The sequence below is a fragment of the Aulonocara sp. 'chitande type north' Nkhata Bay genome, linkage group LG18, assembly GCF_057382095.1.
Source record: "Aulonocara sp. 'chitande type north' Nkhata Bay isolate Kocher_YH1m ecotype deep benthic linkage group LG18, A_spYH_male_GT1.1, whole genome shotgun sequence".
NCBI lineage: Eukaryota > Metazoa > Chordata > Actinopteri > Cichliformes > Cichlidae > Aulonocara > Aulonocara sp. 'chitande type north' Nkhata Bay.
The window spans coordinates 24,460,429-24,485,048 of record NC_141361.1 but is presented as its reverse complement, the minus strand read 5'-3'; the positions used below and the strand labels follow the sequence as shown (position 1 = coordinate 24,485,048).

The window sequence follows — 24,620 nt, the reverse complement described above, 5'->3', positions numbered from 1 at the left end:
ATTATTTATCTATAAAAAAAGGTCAGGTACAAGGACTGAATACAAGTGAAAAAACATTCAATGTCAAAATATGAGGAAATTAAAACATAAAGAAAGAGTAGCTTTCTTTATGTTGGTCCACTCTTGATATGTTTTGTTGTATTGAAACTATTATTCTTAATGTAATTCTGCATTGTAGCAAATTTCAAGACTGATACTCTGATTTATCAATTTCCCAATATGGTGTAACCTAAAATAGCAGCGTCCAAATGTAATTTTTAACCTTTCTTTAAACAGAATCTATTTTTGTCACATCACCCTGTCTAATCCTCTCGATCGTTGCCTCTTCCTTTGAACCCAAACACTGATAGTGAAAGGGGTCTGTCGCGGTGATAGTGATGTCTAAGCATTAATGAGAGCGGGGGTTGTAACACACGCACACACACACGCGTGCACACACTTCAGAGCCTTTCTATCATTTCCCACCCATCCATTTGGTCAAAGTTCAGCACAGATCATGAGATGCTACAGTACCTCTGTGCATGCATGGGATGTCATGAGACATGCATCAGTGGACTTTAACCCAGACCGACACACACATGGGCTTGCAACTCATTTACTTAACATAGTTTGGTTGTCAAGTTAATTAGCTTTATAAATTGGGTAGCCATGATGCTAAATTGTGTGAAAGTAACAGTTATATAACTTATCAGTATTTCTAAAGTATGTATAAGTTATTAGTAAAAAGCTACTTTCAGCTGCCCTCTTGTCACAAGGGGTCGTCACAGCAGGTAGCTTTCCATGTTTGACTTGGCAGAGTTGTCCACCAGATCCTGACAGAGCCTCAAAGGGGAAGCTATTACTATCATTAAAATAATGTGTGTTGGTTCTCCTTGAGTTTTTGCAATAGTTGCTTGATTTATGACTCATTTCTGCTGTCACAAGTAAAATAATGCTCTGAAACAAGTCTGATGCATTTCATATGACACAGCAGAGATTTAATTTGTGACTTAATCTCAGCCATCAGAGAGAGAAGTGAGGTGTGACAGTCAGCCAGGGAGAGACAGACTTATTCACAGCGATTCGCCGTCAATAACAGTATAATTTAGTTGCTGCACTTCATTCTCGTGATCCCTTAAACTGCAGGCGTCCTCGTGAGTGCTAATGGAACGTAGTAATTTAGTTTCTCTCATTTTCTGATATGCTCTTGTCCTAATGAAAGGTCACTTGACTGCGCTGCCTTATTCACCGTGCAAATCTATATTCAGCATCCAGTGAACCTGGGGGAATAGGTTCATTTTATGTTTGTTGACCAATTGTTGACTTCTGCTGACCATTTAAGATCCTACAGTATTTTAGCAATCCTACAGTATTTATTACGAGTTCATGTCCAGAAGACATGCTGCTACCCTGCTGTGCTGACAGGCCTTGGGATCACCTATAAAAACTTGCATAATTCCATTGTCTTACAAGGTTTGTGTCCATTAATCGAGGGCATTTTGTGGCTTTTAACTTTTTTGCTTCCTCTCTAACTATCGCTTACTTCTTCTATACTCAAGAAACATGACTGCTGTGGAACTTCACTGTACCCCATGTTTATCAGTGCATCAGTGATTTTGATGCTTTTTACTTTGTACTGCAAATATCGATTTAAAGAATCAGATAGTTCTACAGCAAATAAACAAAACATCATCCCGAAGCACGTTTGATCCTTGCACAAATTACAACTAAGACAGATCAAGTAAACCTTCTGTGTTAATGTGCTTAAAAATAGAGTGGTTGATAATGCAGTAAATAAAAAAAAACACACACCACCATTTACCACTGAAGTGCACGATTTTAAAATACGGAAAAAAAAACCCATTCCTAAAGTAAGTAATGAATGATAATTGCAAAAAACATGGGATACTACAGATACATCTTTGTGTATGATTTGTACAGTTGAATGCCCTTCCAAATTAAGGTCAAAGGTCACGAGAGAAAAACCTTGTCATTAATAAATATACACATTATTCTTAAAGAGATTCTGTTTACAAAGTGCTTTTTTCATCAAAATATTCTTTAAATATATAAATTTGAAGGCATTTATTGGACCTTAATGTTCTTTAATGAGATAAGAGGCAGACCACCCTCTTTCATCAGACACTAAATCATTCTAAATGCCATTAGAAAGGTTACTCCATATAACCTTCCTAATGCAGGACATGACATTATTGGTTTTAATGTTTCCAGTTTGAACGCTGCACATGACTCCAACTTATCATACTGTACATCCAATTACAAAGCTATGTAGCTAATGCCATTATTAAATCACCAGCTGGCTTTCAACACCATGCAGTTTTGGTTAAGACCTGATAGAGAAAAGACTTTCCAGCTCATTTGAAAAAGCCAAAATATGATTGCAAGTCAGAGCTGGATTGTTTGATGCTCTGTAGCCAGCACTCTAAGACTGTGATTGAACTAGCCAATTTGCATGAATAGATGTACATGCATGGCTGAAAATTAATATACCTAAACTTTACATATTAAATGTTACAAGTCAAATATGGAGTCTAATTAATAAAAGATTTAGGTCACCCAACTGGCATGCAGAGTTATACCACTATGAATTAATACACTGAACAATTCCTAACCCACTCTCTGCAATTTTTGGCATTCCTCCCAACTTGAACTTATCTGGCCCCCTCAAACAGGCCCAAGCCTTTACCACTTTACTAGCTCGGAGGCTTGTTCTGTTGAAGTGGAAGCTTCCCCACCCCCCAACTCATGATCATTGGGTGAGAGATGTACTCTTTAACTTAAAGTTGGAAAAACTTAGATTCTCTCTAAAAGGTTCTATTTTAACAATTTAACAAAATCTGGAAATCATTTCTCTTGCTGGTGGACACCATTACTTTACTTCCTGAGTCTGAAGTGAACTGAGCGAAGCCACATTATAATGTTTTGGGTTTTTTTTAAATCTCATTTATACCTTATCTATTTGTTTTTCTTTTTGTTTTGTTTGGTCCCTTCTCTGCTCTTGTTTTCTCTGTTTTTGCTTTGTTTGTTTTTGTTTGTTTGTTTGTCTTTTTGGGGGGGGGGGGGGGGGTTGTTGTTGTTTTTTGGGGGTTATGCTTGTTATGTGTATGGGTCCTGAGATGTTGTTTTTTGTGTGTGTGTGTGTGTGTGGGCAGAGACTGGTTCTCTGCAGTGTCTTGTCTAGTGTGGACCTGATAGGGGGAGAATTTGGGTTGGGGGGTTGGAGGGTATAATGGACATACAACTGTTCTGAAATCAAGAGTGACTTTGCTGTTGCTAACTTTGTATGTCATTGTTGAAATCAATAAAACAAAGTTGGAATAATACACTGAACAATAATAAAGTATAGCTACCTTGGTATCATTGGTGTAGGACCCTCCATTACTATATATGGATATATATGGTATTAAACATTATTGTAAAATTATTTGCATGTAGGTTGTCTGGTGGGTTTCTATGCTGATAATTGTGTTTGTCTGTCATATTTTGGTCTAGTGTCTGTCTTTGAAGAGGTTCAATGAGACAAAAGCAGATACGTCTGAAATGTTTAGAGCACAAACTGTGAAAACGATCTCTTTTGGATGGCTGCACTTCAGCAACACGCAGTCCAGATTCATTCAGTGTTGAGCATGTGAACAGTGCATGATCAAGGCGGAGACAATGTGACGTTAAGTGCAGGGTGGCCAATGGCAGCGTGTGCTTCCAGCCTATGGTCGTACAGTACATACTATGAGCTCTGCCTCCTTCTTCCTCTTGGTGCAGCGATGAAAGGAGATGAGACCGCGGATGTGCTATAAAACCGTTTGTTAGACCTGAGATATTTTACCGCCAGCAAGAAGCCTGGTGAGCCCGCACCTCCCCGCTGTTTTTGTCGAAGATAGAAAATATCTGCGTCAGAGGGGGACCTGAGTTAGCTGAGGGAGAGGGAGAGGGGGGTTTGTCGGCCCGCTGCAGTCTGAATCACCGGAGACTCGCCCCACCGCTGGTTAGTCGTCGACGTCGTTTGTCTGTGGACTTGCGCATCCTCTCAGAGGCAAAGAGCACCGGGAGGGGACGGGGGAAAGAGCCGTTTTTTGACTACCCTGCGCTGCTTGGCAGGGTATGCTAAAGAATGACCCAAAGGGACACACTGGTTCATTTGTTCGCTGGAGGGTAAGCCACATCAGTTTCCCCTATCAATGTTACCTAATTTGAAATATATATTTTGAAACATGACCCCCGTCTGCTTTATCTAGCTAACTCGCCATTTATTTTTTATTTTTTAAGGCAGCGCGTGCGTGCCCTTCCAACCTTGGCGGTTGTGCGTACGCGACTGTCAAAAACGGTTCTAGTTGAACTTCCGGTTAACCTGTAAAATATGACCAGTGTCGCTGGAAAGCATTCATGTGAATGTGCCAGAAAGCGCATTCGAGCTCGTTATTCCCAGACAGCACAGAGCAGCTTGCCTCTTATTTCATCGTCCTTTAAATGCCGGCTGTTTCTGCACAAGTGAGAGCCTTTTATTTTGATGACAAGTGGAATTCATTTCCGGGCTCGTTGTAGCTTTCTCTGAATGACTTGACCAAATGCATCTGCAACAACAGCCATTGACGCTTATTTTTCTGCTGCTATGTTGTAATTTAAGAAGTAGTTGCATAATGCTCACCTATGTGGATCCAATTAAATTATTTCTTTATTGTATTCCCAAACTGAGACACCCCCCCCCCCCCCCCCCCCCACACACACACACACACACACACACAATTTTTCTGTCGGTTCAGTTAAAGCATTAGATTACAGTCTTGCAGATATCCATCTAATCAAAAAAGGCTTAATTAAATGTAAAAAATAAAACACTTTGAAGTTTGTGTTGCGTAACTACTGGCTCTGGGTGGAAGTATGGTTTAAAGAGAAACTTACTGGTGAAATTTAATTTCTCTGCTGCTTTTCATTATGTAACAGAGCATTTGAATTTTGTAGTTCAAATCTTAAAGTTGAAGCTCACATGGTAGTAAAGCAATCCTTCTGATTCATAGTTGTGTAAAGAGGCCTGACAACCAGTTCATTAAGGACAATGAAAGCACAAATGTGACATTTAAGTGGATTGGCCCAGTATAGATTTTTGTTTTAATCCATTGTCTTTAGTTTTAGTTCACTTGTTAACTTTTTTTAATCTTCCCATTTAGTCTGTGACTTTCAGAATGGGTGATCCCACCATGCCACAGCACTTCTTTATGTCTCTTGTTATTGCTTTTAAATCTGAGAACTACCCAAGAGACTTTGAATCAGCTTTACCCGAAAACTTGAGCTGGAGGCCTCAGCCTAGTGCTGCCTCCCACAGCCTCGCATTAGAGAGGCACACATGCAACAGCCAGTGTTGCTGAGAAAGTAGGCCAAGGGTCACCGCTGACTCTGAGCATGAATGTGGGTTGGTCTTTTGAAAGGTAAATATAGCTGGTGCTGCTCAAAAGAGACGGCAGCAAGAGGAATTCATTGCCAGGATGTCAACATATACTACCACACTGCCATGGCTTCTGTAACCTTTAGCCGAGTTCTATAACTTGCAACTGCAATCACCAGGAAGCACTTTTCAGCTGTGCGGTGGTTTGGTTTTGAAGCTTTGTCTATGTGTGGAAAGCACTGAGCCTTTGGTGAATGCAGAGGGGATCAACAAAAATGACACTATAGCGTATGAATTATCAAATAATACACTAATTTATATCACATGAGATTTTTCCTGGTTTTGTGTGCACATAAACACGCTTTATCCCCATGGTTAGTGCAAAAAGGTCTCTGTAAATTAATTAATTTCAAACCCATTTGATGACTAAAAATAGGCTAAGTTTGACTAAATTAAACCTCACACTAAAAAACATAGTGTTTATTTAAATACTTTGAGAGGCCTGGTGATTTTCCTTTGGGGGAAGGCCAAAACCTGTTTGGTGGGCGCCAAAAATGTTTGTATATTGGAAAAAACAGTCGTGATGCAGTTATATTTGCACACCTTGATGTGTTATGATATAAAGTGGATATACGTTTTTTGTATTTGTGACCAACTTGGTTTTTGTTTATGTTTATCAAGTGAGCTAAACAACGATCTAATTTGATGACTTCTTATTCTGGGCTTCTCAGGTGGCAAAACTCAGCAAATGAGCTGCGGTCAGTTTCTTCTGAAATGAATCATGAAACCAGCTGTTTGTTTTCATATGTCAGTATCTTGGATATCACAAAACCAGGTCACGGTGTGTGTATGTGCCCATGCTCACAGATAATTTGGGAACAACAGATTGTGTTTCTGTTGATTAGTGTTTCAAGTGACTCGGCTTATGTCAGTATAACTTGATTTTTGCTGTTTTTGTTGTTTTGTTTTTGGGGGGGACATATTTGGTGCCACAGCAAACTTTTTTCCTGGTCTTGCTTCTGTTCTATTTTGTCACTTTTTTCTCAATACTTGCTGCTTCTTTACTAGATGCGGTGGTACAGTGGGCGCCATTTTAACTTGTCCTCTGGAAGTGGTGAAGACCAGGCTGCAGTCCTCTTCCGTTACACTCTACGTCTCTGAGGTTCAGCTCAGCACAGTCAACGGAGCCAGTGTTGCCCGTGTTTCCCCGCCGGGGCCTCTGCACTGCCTCAAGTAAGGAGAAAGATTAGCTGTGCCTAATTGATATCCACTGAAATTAACATTATAAACAGTTATGATGTGGCTTCAATGTTGTCTTTTCTTGGTTTAAGTATTATTTTGTCCATTAGCTGGCTGCTTACATTTAAAAGGTCTGTGTGTGCATCTCATATTATTGTAACTTTAATGTAATGAGTTATTTTCTTCTAATAAAATGACTCCTTACTGGAACGTTGCATCACTGCAATAACAAACAAAACTATGAAATGGCTCAGAAACACTGATAACAGATTTTTCTTGTTGCACAGTTCCTTTAATATGTGCACTGTAAGTTGCAAACTGATGTCAAGTTGCTCCAAATTGAAAATATTTTCTTCAGGAATGCTTGGGCTTTCCTGGGGAGTGAGTTTATTTGGATTGCCAATGCACTTCTTTTTCTTTCTTATTTTAATAGATGTTATTGTTGTTATTAGTGCCTTTTTTGTTTTTTGGTGGATTGTTTGTTTGTTTATTTTAGAGAGCAACTTTAACCGAGACAAGAAGATAAACATTTTGGTTTCAGTGGTTATTTTCTTTGACATCTGTAGACAAAATCAATAATTTAAACCTCATGTTGACCTTATAGCTCTTTTGTTGTTTTTGATACTTTCTCTCTGAAACTTATGTAAGATATCCACAAAGAATGGTTCATGTTTTTTAGGTGTTTTTTTTTTTTTTCTTTTTTTTCTTCAATATAAATGTAAGTCATCTTGTCATTGGGCAGAGTGGAATTTTGTCAGAAAGATGAAGTAAGAGTGAGAGTAGAGGGGAACTCAGCATTTGCTTAGAACCTGCTGAAAGCTGATGTGGCTACTTGTAACTGCAGGATTAGCAAGTAAATATTCAGCTTGCCTTTATAAATATGGACCTCTATTATTGTACCCTGGCAAGCTGCTATACAAGAGCATGTCAGAGAGCATGTCACTCTTACATAATGCATAAGTGTGTGGATGTGTGTGGAATTTTCCACTGCTGAATGGTGCCGTTAGTTATTTTGTAAATACCTTTATATTTGACAAGCCTCTTATGTTTGGTTCTGTATCACAGGAATATAAAATGCTTTTTATATTTAGAGTATTTATAATTGGCAGGCTACACAGGCAACATGCTGATCTTGCACTTTTGCAGTTCCCTAGGTTTTGTTTTGTCACTAGTGGGGTTAGCTATAACGTTCTTTAACAATGAGCCTAAAAATTGATTTGTTCTGACAGTAGGTCTGGGATGTTAGTCTGCTGTCAGGCAGTGCTCCTGTCAGGATTTTGTTTAATAACAGTTGACTAAGAGATTGCAGCTCATGTGGACATTGTTTTGGGCTCTGTGTCGGTGTTGTGGCAACATAAGTCAACTTCTTGTGTTGTCTTCAAAATAAGCAGCATCTTGCAGAAGTAGTACAGCAACACTATTTCATGGTACAGAGTGGAGAAGGATGAAAGCACGAACTGCAGCATAGCTAACGAGGGGGGTGGGAGGACACACGTCAAAGTGGGTCAACGTGCAGTGTGGTGCATGCCAAGATCCCTTTTAGGGCGGAGGACACCTTCACTCCAAATCACGTGTGTTGTCTGGTTTTAGACCCATTTCTTTCTAGAGGATGTGCCATTTGCTATAAATAATGAAGAATCAGATAACATAATGATTAATAATGAAATAATAAAATGAGGAAATCACATAAGTGGGGCAGAAAGGCAAAGTCTATAAATAGAATTATTTTTAGCTAATTAACTTCTTCCAGTAGGATGTCTTTTTTTTTTTTCTTATTGCTGGATTTTTTTATTTTTATTTTTTTTGAACATGTTTAAATTAACTTCATGAAACAAATCTGCTTAATCTGATTTGTGGTAATTATGAATTTACAACTGTTATTAAATGTGAAAACAATTTAGATTACGAGTTATCTTTAAACCATTCACTGTATAATATGCTCCAGTGTTTAAATAATGTACATGTTGTGTTTTGACTATAAAGTGAAATATTTCCTCATATGTTTGCTCTTTTGACAGGTTAATTCTAGAGAGAGAGGGACCCCGTTCACTCTTCAGAGGACTGGGTCCTAACCTTGTAGGTGTGGCACCTTCCAGGTATGTGCAGTATTATCTGCAATAATGTGGGAGTGTTGTGTGTTAAAACTGCTTTACGATTTCTTTAGGAATAACACAGAAACAGAGCCCAAAGTAAGGGAAATAACCTTCACTTCCATATCTTGCGTGTCATAACATCATGAATGAGTAATTCATTTTTTTTTTTTTTTTTTTTTTTTTTTTTGCGTAAGAAGCAGTTAGCTAGCAGCAGTATCATCCGCACTAGCACTGCCCTGCTATCGGGTTAAAGGCATGCCTGTGTAATTTATTTTGACATGTTTAATCAAACTCTGAGACGATGTTTCTGGGGGAAAGTCTTCAGGCTGTATTATGGGCAGCAGCTGAGCTGTTAAATTTAACTCCTGTGTGCTGTCTTATTTACTGCTGAAATACAGATAGTAAGTGCCTCAATCTGTCTACTGAGAATGGGTAGTATTAGTAGCGTCACATATACTTCAGGCCGATGTTGTTCTTCATCAGCATCACATAAATTCAAAAGTCTCAGAATCCAAAAGACAAATAAGGTTTTTTGATTTTTGTTGATTTATTAAAACGTTACAGTGTTATCAGCCATAACAAACTCATTATGACCAAGTCAAAAACTGAAGTACAACTTTGTTCAAAATGATGTATTGAAATATCATTCAACAGCAGTCATTTTTCTTTAAAGATTTCTTTTTAGTATTTGCAGACTTTATTTGACAGTACAGTGTAGAGGAGACACAAAAGCAAAGAGAGAATGGGGCAATGACACACAGGAAATAGTCTGGAGTGGACTCCAACCTGAGCCACTGCAGTGCCCTTCAGCATATTTCCCCCGGTTGTTCAGGTGAGCTGTAGTGTTGCCCAGTTGTGTGAACATTATATACAGTGACCTGATATTTATTTATTTATTTTATTCAGGCTTGCATTTTACACAGTGTAAAACAGCTCATATAAAATCTGCAGCCTTTATAACAAATAGTGAATGAACAGGCTCAGGCTGAAGTGGCACTTGGATATGCCTGGCCTATGTTGTTATCAGTAAAGCTGCCCTCATTTCCAAGTAGAAGAAGAAAACGACAACAAACAAACCACAATGTTCTCAAATATAACCCTCAAACATATTTGTAGAGCATTTGTTTTAATGCAAGAAATTACTTGGGCAATTTTATTGCTTTAAGCATTAAATAAATAAACAGAATAATTAAAATACATAATGTGGGACCTTAGACACTGTGGTTAAGTGTGATCATAGTAACCAGACTTTGCTCTTTTACTGTAACAGAACTGTTGAATTTATTCTCATTTAAGTCAATCCTCAATGTTCCACACAGTAAGAAAAGTAAGGAAGTATAAATGAAGAATGAATTATGTTGCAGGGCATTAGAAATTAATACATCACTTGTTTTATAAAGAATTACTGACCACTTTGAAATGTAATATAATCAGTGTGTTGTTTCCATGTTAATTTGTGATCAGAAAGTTGGCTTCATCAACCTTGGATCTTTAGTTTCATATGTTCTACAGTTTGTTCTATTTGCTTAAACCACAAAGTCTTAACACATTCAGGCTTAAATACAATAACACAAAGGAGCAGTGGGATTAATTGTGCATGCATAATATGCTCTCAAAAAAACTCTCAAAAGTAGCATTCAGATTTACGTATTCTGTCCTCACAGATGTTAGATGAATGTTACCTTCTGTTTTGTTATAGTTGACTAAAACTACGGAAATAAAACTAGACTGAATGAGAACTGAAGTGGTTTGAGTGCTCATAGAGCGAACTAAAATGGACTAAAACATACAGAATGTACCTTTTTTATTTTTAGGCTTTAAAAATGTGGTCACATTCGTCAACACAACTGGTCTCATGAGGCTTTGGCGCCTCTATTTATTGAGACTTGGAATGCCTACACAACTTTAAATTAGCTGCTTGAACAAAGTGTTGTTTATGTTGTGCTGACATTTTGCTCCTGACCCTTCACATTATTGGTTTTAAGGAAACTAAACACAAATAAATAAACAGCAAATAAAAACTAAAGCTACATATTTTTAGTCGATATAAACAGAAACATGAAAACCTAGAAACTAACTGAAAAAAGCAATACGAAAAACTCAAAATGGACAAAAAGTAAAAAAGCTATTCATCAAATATGACATTATAATTACTCTAGCATCAGATTTATGTTACTGAGGTATTTGTGGTCCTATGAATACAAGTGCTGATGCACATGGATGCAAGGTGCTCATTACCTGTGTATATAAATGCACACTGTACGTATGCTGAGCTCGAGCTGCTTCTCCTTATAAGGGTTCGTTTGACTGAAATGTTGCAATTTAATAAGTATGTAAGCAGTAAGTGAGACAAAGAGTACAGGACTGTAATTCAGTTGCTTTCACACTGAGGAATGTCTGAAATAATGGAAGACCAGGAATGTGCATATAAACTTCTCTCAATCACAGCAGCAGCACAATGGAAATCTGTGCTTCAAATCTGTGCGGAAATGAGAAGGTTCCCTAATTCTTAGCTTATCTGCCCTAACGTCTGGATGGAGTCAATCAAATTCCCGTGAAGCAGCAGCAGCAGACGCCGGCCAGCTGTTACGCTTTCATCATGTGACAGCCACTGCTGTTGTTAAAATGAGGTTTCTAAATTAAGGCAGTTGTGTTTGTGTATAATCCCTCCCTGATCGTTCTAGTTCTCTGTAGTTACTGCTGTGTCACCGCCGATGTCTTCTTCCTTTTCTGGTTAGTTTTACGTATCGTCTGTGTCATGATTTCATGATACTCTTTCTCTTCTCGTGGGTCTTTCACTCTTTGTCTGCCCTTTAGGTCCATCCAGTGCATCTGTGTCTGTCAGTCCTGTGTTGTTGTACTGAAATGGCTGGCCATGACAGCTATAGGAAGTAGTGCTATAGGAGGATGTTATCACATAAGAGGTGAACCTGATGAACTCGCTGGCAAATTATGTGGTTTTCCACTGCTTTATAGACAGGATATGACAACAGGAAACATGGTGGTTAATAGTTAACCCATATATAAAAATAAATTAAAAAAACTACCTCAAGAAACCATTTTTAGGGTTCCACTGCTTTGTGTTTTGTGGGAATAAAGAATAGCTTTTAGCTAATTTTATTCACTTTGTTTTCATTCATAACCATTAATGTAGAGAAGCATATTAGGATGCAGTTTAAAACAAATTACATTGGCTGTAACGTGGTGAAATGTTAGTATAAATAATTTAAAATGGATTTATGAGCTGCTCTCATTATTCAGAGCAGCCAGATTCATTAGTGCTCACAGTACAAACAATACACTGATCAAAATGCCACCATTAGTGTCCGACAAAATAATTGTATATGCAGAATTGTAACAAGCGACTTTAGTATAATTGAATGAAACATCTTATTACTTTATTTATCAGCAGGCGGAGGTGTGAACTCCAGCGCTGTTGTCTGCTGTGGTATTTACGAAACGACACTCTGATGCTGCAAAGCCTCTGACACTCAACAGTCCACCGGGCATGCTGCTGGCGTTCATTAACAACACACTCGACCCGATTTCTACACAGCTTGCACCACGAAAATCTCTCTTTGCTCGTGAGCTGCATACATGCTTTCAGAGCCAATCATATCATTCGTCTGCAGAGCAGCGTGATTACATTTTGCATGCATGCTCTCAAATCCAGAACGAGGGCTGAGAGCAGAGGTCACGGAGTTTAATTCCAGTCAGTGTTGATTAAATCCTATGATTTCATTTATAGAAGAGCAGCTAGAATCATGGGAGGAAAAATCTGTTTCTAAAGCATGACATTTGTGCATGTGCACACTAGAGAGGCACGTATTTATCAGCCGAACATCAGTACTGATGTGTATTTGACTTGTTGGCTGTTATTGGCCTGTCAGCAAAGAAAATAAGAAATGCCATTTACCGACAGCAGTAGCCATTGTGCGCCTTTTTGTTCTGTGGTTTTATGTGCGAGAACTAGCTTCACAAATGTGTATAATGACATTTTAAATGGAGCACAAGAATTTAAAACACCGATTTTATTTATAGTGTTGTATAGTTTTAAAATTAGCTGAATTTACTGCATGTTCCCCATGTTCAGTTTGGGCAGTATTTAATTTTGTGCAACTGAAATGATGTGTTTGTACTTAATATAGCTAACTTGTTAATCATTTACACATTAAATAGCTCTGCAGGTACAGTCACAGCTAGTATGCTTTTGTTTTATATTTACTCCCTGGACACGTCATTAACTTCTTTCCTTTCCTGAGTCTTTTAGTAATTAAAGTTCTCTCTCTCTTCCGTTTTAATCGTCACACAGGGCGATATACTTTGCGGCCTACTCGACAGCCAAGGAGAAGCTTAATGGAGTGCTGGAGCCAGACTCTACCCAGGTGCATATGGTGTCGGCTGGGATGGCAGGTAATGATTGCTCCTTCCCCTCCCCCTTTCTGTCTGTCTGTCTTTTTTATCTGCCTGTCTGACTGTTTGTCAGTCTGCCTGGGCAGTGTTTCTTACTGATGGGTTTTATTTATAAAAAAAAGAAAGAAAAAAAAAAAAGAATTATTTAGTTTTTCTCTATCAAACAACTTTCATTATTTTTTTTATTTTGTACAATTTAAGTATCCCAGACACCACCCTTCCCCCAGACCTGACGCATGCTAAAGCTAACTGATAATGTCTGTTTTTAAGTCGGCATTACTTAGCTATTTCTTGTATAGAAATATTAATATAAACAATCATTGATTTATCAGAAAGCACAATTTAAGCCTCTTGGGATCGAAATAACCTTGATTATTGTGTATGTCGCGATGAGTTATTCATGTCTTAAATACTGCAGTTTCTACAATATTTCAGAGTTCATCCTCTACTTTAAGGGGACCTTGAATCTGTAAGAGGTGAAAGGTTCTTATCACATCTTTTATTACATATCAGCTTCTTTGCAAACAATCCTTTCTGTAACTAAACTGGGCTGATAATGCAGTATCTTATCTCTCCATGGTAGCCTTGATAGTCCCCGAATAGTTGAGGAGACAAATCCTGATATCAGCAGTGCCAGAATTTCATGTACCCATACCAGATGAAACATTTCAGGCTGCAATTCCCTAACTGCTGATCTGTATTTGGTTTTATCTGTTATACAAAAGAGAAAAATGTTACGGTCCTCAAAGTTTGGGTTGTGCTTTCCTCTTCTCTTAGCCCCGCTGTCCCTCATGTACTTCGTTAAAGTTTTTTGTTTTGAATCCCCTCCTCGCCCTTTTTTCCTCTCTTTTTTTTGTTTTCTGTTTTTTAAATTCTTTAATTTTGAGGCCTCTCCAGAGGACACTGTAAATGGTTTAACATCCCAGTTGTTACTTAAACAGTGTGGTCTGGGCCCCCCTCCCCTTTGCTCTGTGTGTGTATAGAGAAGAGAACACGGCCCCCAAAGGTCAACCGGGGCCCCTGGCACTCGGGCGGACACGTCAGGTAGCACCCCATTTCTTTACACTGGTATGATGAAAACCATGGTGATTTTTCTAATTAAATTCATAATGGTTATTCATTTTTAATGGTATTAGCATTGCTTACAGCAGGTGTTTGCTGCTGGTGTGTAGTTTTAGATTCATGATGAAGTTTATTATTCCTTAATCTTAACACACACCTCCCCCTCCCCTTTTAACGTGTTTCATCAATACATTAAAGCTAAAGTAATGACAGTTTTTGTTGTCAGCACAAACGAAATGCTAACCTTGTCACTGCCACAGAAGGCTGCACTCGGTGTGTTTTTCATTTTGTGTTTTGTCATCATTCATCAACACTGAGTGCTTCAGTCATTTCTTTCCAAGGAGAACTGGACTGATGGTATTTTCACATTTCATGTGTTTACTTGTTAAATTAGTTGAATTTCCTGAAGACAGTTAATTGCCTTAGCAGTTTAACCCCATCAGTATTGGCACCACTTAAAGATAAATTCATTATTGTGGATAAAATGCAGTGAAAACATACACATGTAAGTGATAAAACGGGAACACATCAACGCACATAGAAAGAGATGGACCTTGGTGTTTAGTCTTTTTCATACTTATAACAGTTGCATAAATTTCTCTTGTAAATCTCAAAGAAATGCAGGTAAGGATATAAATACAGTCTGACTGTTACCACGCAAGTGCTTAAAAACTAGCTTTAAAAATTTCAGATGTTTTAATGTGGACAAATTGTTGTGTCACTACACAAATGTTTTGCTATGATACTAAACGTATCCCTCTCTCGCTTTTTCATCTTTATTGTCTCTAAGATTATCAGTGCTTATCAGTAATAGATTTAATGCGGTGGTCAATGCCAAAACCTCAGGGACAGTTAATTGATACTGATGCTGTGAATTCGTGCTCAGTTTTATAAACTAACTTTGTGAAGTCGATGTCTTTTATAGCTTCACTGCTCCTGCAATGGGAACTTTTTGTATGGATTCAAATCCCATTTCTTTACTTAAGCTATTTTAACATATGAACTCATATGATCTGCTTCATAAGCACTCTCACTACTGTAATTCTTAGTGTGGTCTACCTGATATTTGTGGGAGTCGACTGTGATATTTTTGTTCTACAAAACTTCACGGCTGCAGTGCATGTGTGGAAGAACAGCTTTAGACTTCAGCAGTTAATCTAAAGCATGCTGCTGTCCCTGAATGTAGGTCAAACCCCTCAGGAAAAATTGCACAGGGATTATTTGAGTATTGAAGGATCATAATATACAACATGCGGCAGCGTTTCCATGTGCCTGGTGGCCTGCTGAGCCCAAGAACACACTTTTTGTTTTTAAATTTACATAAAATATAATCATTATTATGTTGTTAGAAATTTAACACTTGAACAAATAGTCAAATATTGTGAGTTGATACAGTTTTAGACTAAAGATTAACTGCTCTGTGTCATTGAAGTAAATGGTGACTTAATGCACTCCCGCTGGTATAGCATGCGCCGTTTCCTCATCGAGGTAAAAGCTGGAAATAAAGTCCTGGTGGTCTTTCTCCTGTCACCCATATTCATGCACACATTCTGCGTTGTGGTTGAAATATCGAGTGTATTATGCTAGCACACCACATCTGTAAGTTAAGGATTGTCCTTTTGATTTCCATCCATTATTTCATTGTCATCAGTCACTTCATTCTTATCACATATTCATACAAAGTTTCTTCATTCTCTTTATCCCTGTCACATAAAGTGTTTGAGTCTGTTACACTGAACGGCAAGGTTAGCATTTCCACCGGCCTCTTTTATTTTCAGACAAGGAGTTTAGGTTAAAAACTGATATTGGCTCAATGGTTATAAGGAATACCTCTCCAGTTTATTTTTTTTATGTCTTTGTGTTCTTGTGATTTTTAGCTTGCTCTCATGAGATGGAGCTGGAGGCTTGGATTGGTTTGGGCCTCTGATTAGTCGTCTTCTTTACTGCAAAAAGTGGGGATAAAGTAAAAGTAATAAAAATGTAACACAAATTAAAGCAGTTTAAAGATGGGTAAATTATACGGGTTGGGGCACAGAGTTGGGATCATAGTTTGGTGAAAGATGGGGGGTGGTATGAGTCCTTCACCCCCCATCTCTTCTCCATCTACTTCAGAAAGTGGGTTGATGTGGGTGGTTGGTGGGATTTGGGGTGGATGTGACTGCTGCTTGTGTGTGACTGTGGTACAGAAAAGCCTGTGTCTATTTTAGGGCTTTACTGTAAAGCTTTCACCCCTGCGTGATTGGGTGGGACATCCCCGCCATCTGAGCCCCCCATATCTGCAGGCTACTAGCTGCAGCGGGGAGGAGCTGGAGGAGCTTTGCCCCTCCCTCGTGAGTACACGCCATAGAAGCTACTTCATTCTACTTCCTCCTTTTTTTCTTCTTCCTCCTTTTGTTCTCCTCTTCTCTTCAACAGACCTGTGTAATCCTTTCTTCTTCATGCAGTTGCCTTAACATAGGTCTCTGCTGCATCGATACACTAGACGTGACTGAGGTCTCTTCATAGCCTTGCCCTGGTCTTAGCTGTTTTCTGCAAAAGGCCATGTTTTACTTCTCACTGGTACATCCGTTTAGCACAGACTTTTAAAGAGACTTTGTGTCATTTCGTAATGATACAAAGTGCAGATTAATTAGCTTTATACTATACACAGCAAGCTTTGCTTTACTGTACATTATCTAGCATTTCTACTGATCAAGAATAGTTGCGATCAGTTACAAATTAAGCTAACATCTACCAAGTGTGTTGGCAGGCAGATAGTGAAACAGGGTTTACTCACCACGATTAAAAAGTAACGGTTACACCTTAGACTTCCTAGCAGTGACTTTCCACTAGTAAATAATTAAAGAATCTCCTTTAGACAACATTTTTCTTCACTATGCGGTAGTTGTGCTAGCTGTGCTAGTATATGGCCTACAACCTGTCTGTAGTGTCCAGTCAAGTTAACCACTGGTTCATATTAGAATAAATATAAAGAACGTGTGTTTTTAGGGACCAAGACTAAATGAGCATTGCTAACCATTGTAGAAAATCTAGAGACTAATCAAAGCTAAGGGTCAAACCTATTGTGTTGTGATGTTTATTTCTGTATGGGTAGATTTGTTTGTAAACACTGATTAAGGTGATGTGTGTAATGCTATGTTAATAAAAACGTTTGAGGATAAGTTCTAATTACAAACTCTTATTCATTTATCAGCCACATGTAAAGGCCTAAAATGAGTTTGCTGCTTGCCTACATTTGCTGCTGTTTGCAGTTAGTTTTTATCCAGATCCATACATAAAAAAAATATCTAGACAGTCATAGCTGAAAGCTGCTGCCTTCATGCACTGTTATCTGAGATCTTTTACTTCAAAAGGAGAACTGTTTACCTGTTGTTTATATGCACTTGAGTAGCATTTCATATGAAGAGGATCAATAAGTTAACAGATTAGATGTTTTTTGTGTCTGTAACTCAAAATATTTTTAAAAAATTCAGATTTAATTGTTATACTGTTGTCTGAATTAATGATATCGATGTATTTTACGTAAGACTTGTAATGAGATTCATTTAAACACCTCAGCCAGTTGATCCTGTTTCCTGAAGTGCTTTCTCACTGTATTTGTACCGTGTAGCTTAATCTAGTTTATTTTAATGTGTTCTTACAATGAGTGTCTCTGCCTGTGTCTGAACCTCTGACCTCTTCTAAATTTGCCAGGGTTCACCGCCATCACAGCCACCAATCCCATCTGGCTGATTAAAACCCGTCTGCAGCTGGACTCCAGGTGAGGAGGATTTTTCTGATAAGTGTAAAAATGATGGAAAAATGCGTTGTTAAACTAATGAGAGTAAATTATTCTAAAAGTTATTTAATTTTAATTGAAAGTGTCTGTGTGATGGCAGGAATCGTGGCGAGCGGCGTATGAGTGCTTTTGAGTGCATACGACGAGTGTACCAGATGGATGGCTTACGAGGTTTCTACAGAGGTATGTCAGCCTCATACGCTGGCATCTCTGAGACTGTTATCCATTTTGTCATCTATGAAACTATCAAGCGAAAATGGCTTGAGTACAAGGCTCAGGCCAGCATGGACGAAGAGGAGGAATCTGTCAAAGATGCCTCTGACTTTGTGGGGATGATGCTTGCAGCTGCCACCTCCAAGACCTGTGCCACCTCCATCGCCTATCCTCATGGTAATCTTCTCACTCACTTTCATATGTTGTAGTCAAAGGATAAAGGTCTTAATATTTAATACTTCTATTGTACCCTTCCTCATACTAGCTGTGTCCCAAAACATAGGCTGCATCCTCCTGAGGCCGCAATTGTAGACCAATTATGTCACAGCGACGCAACGAAGGCTGTCCCAATTCGTAGACTCCTCCGAATGCGGCTGACAAATGCGTCCTCCTTTTCCCCAGATTTGAAGGATGGGTCGGCTGTATCCTTCGTTCATCGCGCAGCCCAGCCAGTTCCAGTTTCCAAATATGGCGGCAGCTACTTAGTTTTAATATTGCTCTTATTACTCTTTCTGGGTCACAAAATAAACTTTTAACATATTTTCAGGCGAGAATGTAGCTGTGTAAACCTCAAATATCTGCTTGGTTTATCAAGACATCACATATTTGCAAAAGTGCTCTGACATTTTTGGAGACCTCTGTTACCCACCAGATCGATAGCTAGCCAGGGGTTAAATAAAACTTATAAAAACGTATAAACTTTATTAATCCCTCGGGTGGGTTCCTCTGGAGTTTTCACACAGCTGAATAAACAAACAAACAAACAGAAAACTGATTAAACAGAAGTATGAGATGGTCAAGAATTTACGGCAGTGCCCTGTTATATTTTAGATAGCAAGGAGCAGACGGCTGAGTGTATTAAACTCCACCGAGACAGCGGTGACACAAATCTGAAGGCTAGACCGTCCTATTTCACAGCCTCTGAAGGATGTGACCTAGGTTTTGGGACACAGCTACTGTTTGTGGTTCAGCCTTAAGAATATTTATTCCCAGCAAAGAAGTTATCTTTACAAATGGATCCCGAGGGCAGACTTTTAGTTCAGTAAATTTCAGCACTTACAACTGAGGCGGATGTGTAAATAACAAATGCATAAAGTTAATTATCTATTTATGTTTTTAGTTCTTTTATTTTAAATAGTTTCCAGTTGTTGGAACCAAAATAAGAACCCTGTTTTTAACATGCTGTAAATTAAACATGCAGTCTGTACCATTACTCAAACAGGGGGCAAAAGCTGTGGTCACTGGGAATTATTTTCAGTCTTGGACTAATATTGGATGGTTATATACAGTGGGGCAAAAAAGTATTTAGTCAGCCACCGATTGTGCAAGTTCCCCCACCTAAAATGATGACAGAGGTCAGTAATTTGCACCAGAGGTACACTTCAATAAGTATTTGGAAAATAAGTATTTGGTCAATAACAAAAATACAACTCAATACTTTGTAACATAACCTTTGTTGGCAATAACAGAGGTCAAACGTTTACTATAGGTCTTTACCAGGTTTGCACACACAGTAGCTGGTATTTTGGCCCATTCCTCCATGCAGATCTTCTCGAGAGCAGTGATGTTTTGGGGCTGTCGCCGAGCAACACGGACTTTCAACTCCCGCCACAGATTTTCTATGGGGTTGAGGTCTGGAGACTGGCTAGGCCACTCCAGGACTTTCAAATGCTTCTTACGGAGCCACTCCTTTGTTGCCCGGGCGGTGTGTTTTGGATCATTGTCATGTTGGAAGACCCAGCCTCGTTTCATCTTCAAAGTTCTCACTGATGGAAGGAGGTTTTGGCTCAAAATCTCACGATACGTGGCCCCATTCATTCTGTCCTTAACACGGATCAGTCGTCCTGTCCCCTTGGCAGAAAAACAGCCCCATAGCATGATGTTTCCACCCCCATGCTTCACAGTAGGTATGGTGTTCTTGGGATGCAACTCAGTATTCTTCTTCCTCCAAACACGACGAGTTGAGTTTATACCAAAAAGTTCTACTTTGGTTTCATCTGACCACATGACATTCTCCCAATCCTCTGCTGTATCATCCATGTGCTCTCTGGCAAACTTCAGACGGGCCTGGACATGCACTGGCTTCAGCAGCGGAACACGTCTGGCACTGCGGGATTTGATTCCCTGCCGTTGTAGTGTGTTACTGATGGTGACCTTTGTTACTTTGGTCCCAGCTCTCTGCAGGTCATTCACCAGGTCCCCCCGTGTGGTTCTGGGATCTTTGCTCACCGTTCTCATGATCATTTTGACCCCACGGGATGAGATCTTGCGTGGAGCCCCAGATCGTGGGAGATTATCAGTGGTCTTGTATGTCTTCCATTTTCTGATGATTGCTCCCACAGTTGATTTTTTCACACCAAGCTGCTTGCCTATTGTAGATTCACTCTTCCCAGTCTGGTGCAGGTCTACAATACTTTTCCTGGTGTCCTTCGAAAGCTCTTTGGTCTTGGCCATGGCGGAGTTTGGAGTCTGACTGTTTGAGGCTGTGGACAGGTGTCTTTTATACAGATGATGAGTTCAAACAGGTGCCATTCATACAGGTAACGAGTGGGGGACAGAAAAGCTTCTTACAGAAGACGTTACAGGTCTGTGAGAGCCAGAGATTTTCCTTGTTTGAGGTGACCAAATACTTATTTTCCACCCTGATTTACGAATAAATTCTTTACAAATCCTACCATGTGAATTCATGGATTTTTTTTTTTTTTTTTTTTTCACATTCTGTCTCTCACAGTTGAAGTGTACCTCTGGTGCAAATTACTGACCTCTGTCATCATTTTAAGTGGGGGAACTTGCACAATCGGTGGCTGACTAAATACTTTTTTGCCCCACTGTACGGCACCAGGGACTCATTCAGAAAAAACATGTTATGCCAAAGCTGAGTGCAATGTTGTGGATTATTTATATTTTGTAATTGTTGCACAATAAACATGAAGCTCTATCGCAAAATGTAGAAATAAATATAAGGCTTTTCTGTACTTGGACAAGATTTAGACTGTAGTTAGTCTGATAACTGGTTTAGTTTTTTCTTGCCATTTGTTGGTACAAATGGAACATTATTAGTATTTTTAAAGGATAGGTGAAACGTATTAGATTGGAAATCATTAGTATCCTGTCTTAACTTTGGAGAAATTCAACTTGGTGTGTCTCATGAATGGGAAATTACACAACACTCAGAGGCAAAGCCTGACAGAGCCAGTAGCCAGTAGAATATGTAACTCAAGTTTCTTCTTCTTCTCTAATTGCAGAGGTGATCCGCACACGACTACGAGAGGAAGGCAGCAAGTACCGCTCCTTCTTCCACACTCTGCTCACAGTACCCAAGGAAGAGGGATACCGGGCGCTGTACCGCGGCCTAACCACTCATCTCGTCAGACAGATTCCCAACACGGCCATCATGATGTGCACATATGAGGTGGTGGTCTATCTACTTGGCTGTTAGCCTATCGTGAATGTCTCTGCTCTGTTTAAACATGGAGACCGTTAAGTGACTGAGAAAGATGACCTTTTGCTGGAAACAGTGGCTATGAAACGTCAAAATGAAGATTAAAGGAAACCCGAAGACACAACTCAAAGTTTATGCAGTGTTCAGTGGACTTAACAGAAAGGATTTAGCTGGCATCCTTCTCTTTAGACAGAAGATAAACTTCTTTTTTTTTTTTTAAACTTTTGTAGAGATACCGTGGGAGGAGAGTGCTTGGAGGCAATTCAACTTGACAAGACAGATGGAAACTAAATGTAGGTCACTTTGAGTAATCCAAAAATCTCTGTTTGGTATGTTTAGTCTGCACTTGCCTTAGTGCTGTGATACCCCGGTACGATTAACTGACTAGCAGCTGAGGCAGAATGTTAGAAGGAAAGTTCGTATGATGTAAAGACGTCCCCTGAGCCACACACTGTTGCACTACAGAGAGCGTGGCTTCAAGCATTCTCCTCCTATGTCCCCTAGAGGGCCTGAATCTCACACACAGCCATGCAGAAACTGGCCAAATACAATGAAACACAATGATGAGCTTGTGATAGTGACTGTCACTTGAGCACGTGACTGTGACACTAGTCAGTGTTGATGAAGACTATGTCAAAACGCTGGCCTCCATTCAGTGTTTTATTCCTCTGTGACGCAGTGCCTGGTGGTGACATGTTTTTGCTGAAGGTGGCCTTCACCGTTTCAGTGTCGCTTGTTTGTATCGTCGTTGTTCACAACTACCACCCAGCTGAAATTATTTAACTTGTTAGGGGCATGAAGCATGGGCAAAGGTATAAACACGATAAATCTGGGTGTTGATTGGGATCACTTTCTTTGAAATTGTGAGTTTTTAGTCTTAGGCGGTCTTACTAGTGCACTATTTGGTAAAAATTGAAATCCGATTGTTTCCAAGGCCAACTTTTGTCTCCGGTCACTGCTTAGGGCTTAAAAATCTTGGATAAAAACACGAGACCAACGTGCCCTGTTTCTGATGTGAAGCATGCAACACAACAAAAGGTACCAAGTATCTTCTATTAGCGTTGCTACTTGAATATAATGTGACGGTTCGGGGAAATATTGGAGTCGGAGCAGAGTGATGGAGTTTTATCACCCCATAGCCTGTTTGTACGTGAGTGTGTCTTTATGTTTGTGTGTGTGTGTTTGAACAATTTACATGATCTGTGTGTCCGTGCATTTGCAGGCCTTTGCGCCTGCATGTATAATAAATAATAACTACTCCAGATCTCCCTCCACTAACTATTAATCCTGCAAGACACTGGTTTGGAGTACGGAGAATCTCCTTTATGATACTGGGAGCTTTCATTCCCACTTTCATTCCAGTGCTTGCTTCCAGTGGCTTCCAACCGACCCGATAACATGCACTTTTGTGGCCTTTTAGGCTTGTGCTTTGCATTTTTATTGTGTGGACAGGTTAAACTTGTACATTGTAAAGGAAAAAAAAGTATTACTGTATATCAAAATGGTATTTTGCGCAACTGTTCCTAGAGCAGATCTATTGTACAGTTAAGAGTTGTCTGTAGTTGTGAAGGATGTCCACATGTTTGTAAATAATATAGATACTGTGTATGCATATCAAATTTTTTTCCTTTTTTTCCCCACCCTTAGACCCGTTTCTGATCATGCTGTAGTTTGCATTAGCAAATGATTGTTTTCATGGCTTTGACATGAATATTGATGTTGCTTGACTGATTTTTCTTGTGTTTGTGTGTTGCTGTAAGCTGTCGCGCTTACACGTAGTTTCCAAAAGCTGCTCAACCAATACAAAATGTAAGCATATGAGCCACAGTATTGTTTTGTCCTCCATCAAAGTGTTCCAGTTTGCAACGTTTGGATGTTTCTGTCATTTGGTCTGTTTACATTGTTTCGTACCTTCTATCAGATTTTGTTTGGTTCTCCTCAGTTTTTTTTTTTTTTTTTTTTTTTTTTTTAAGAATATAAAAATGGAAGTTAATTTATTGTGAGCTTAAAAACTGGAATCATCTTTCTGTGATGGTACCATTGCTGCGTAGGATGATTACAAATTTTGTTACGGGAAAGGTTTATTGGTGAGACTGTGAAGTTGCCCGTTTAACTGACCACTTGAAGAGGTTCACGAAAAGATGACCTTTTGGTAAAATTTGGCACTTATTATCTTTCAAATTGTGTTTAAGCTTTAATCAGAATTTCCCTTGCATACAGAATTATGTCAAGTTTAACAAAGCACTGTGCTTTTCCCCAAAGTATTTTTCTCCAGTTAAAAGAAAAGAAAATCTAATAATTGATGCATTGTGTTCTTGAACACTCATTTCCCTCATTTGAGTTGCAGCATCATTTCAGAGGCAAACTGAAGTGTTGTAACTTGTTATTGATATTTAGTCTCCACTGAGTTGCAGCCCCTCCCCCTAATTAAACAAAACAAATCAAAACATGCTAACCAATTTTAACATCCCATGTTTTTCCTAAAAACACTAACTAGCTGTTTTTCTTCAGACAACTGGACAAACAGTGCAAACATTTACATTTTGTTACCTCTAATTTCAAAGACTGAATGCAATTTATTGTCTCTAGCCTGTGTGCTCGGTCAGAATGCAGACTCAAGTTGGGTTTACTGAAAACCCAGCTTGAAGCTTGTTCTTTTCCAGTTCAGTCATGAAAATGTTTGTTTTTGTTTTTTAAAGCAAAATTAAATAAACATTCATTTGCAACTAAACCTGTATCTATTGTTTTGTTTTTTGTTAAATTTCTTGTACTAACTCCAAAAAGCATCTGTCGTGGGACGCTTTCATTCATGTGGATGTTTCTGTTGTCTTTGGATTATATTATCCTGGAACAACAGGTGATAGGTCAGAACTCTTTGGGCCTCTTGAAGGGGAAACTACATGATATTAGGCAGGTGATTATATGCACCACTTCAAAAATATTAGCTTAAAAATATTCCCATTCTTGTTTGAATGTCTTGTTTTGGGGGGGGGGGGAAGGAAA

General features: G+C 39.0%; 1 protein-coding gene across 1 annotated transcript; it reads left to right on the top strand.

Annotated features, from left to right (window-relative positions):
• The first annotated feature begins 3,713 nt into the window (after nucleotides 1-3,713).
• On the top strand, nucleotides 3,714-24,348 carry slc25a36a (solute carrier family 25 member 36a). The gene is made up of 7 exons (XM_086270944.1): nucleotides 3,714-4,149; nucleotides 6,446-6,610; nucleotides 8,635-8,712; nucleotides 13,022-13,122; nucleotides 17,878-17,944; nucleotides 18,063-18,352; nucleotides 21,421-24,348. The coding sequence occupies exons 1-7, from the start codon at nucleotides 4,109-4,111 to the stop codon at nucleotides 21,612-21,614; spliced, it is 936 nt and encodes a 311-aa protein (XP_086127070.1). The 5' UTR covers nucleotides 3,714-4,108; the 3' UTR covers nucleotides 21,615-24,348.
• The last annotated feature ends 272 nt before the right edge of the window (nucleotides 24,349-24,620 follow it).

Coding starts and splice junctions, on each gene's coding strand:
- slc25a36a (XM_086270944.1), top strand. CDS start 4,109: ATGACCCAAAGGGACACACTGGTTCATTTGTTCGCTGGAGG. Junction 13,123..17,877: donor GGTGTCGGCTGGGATGGCAG/GTAATGATTGCT, acceptor TAAATTTGCCAG/GGTTCACCGCCATCACAGCC. Junction 17,945..18,062: donor CGTCTGCAGCTGGACTCCAG/GTGAGGAGGATT, acceptor GTGTGATGGCAG/GAATCGTGGCGAGCGGCGTA.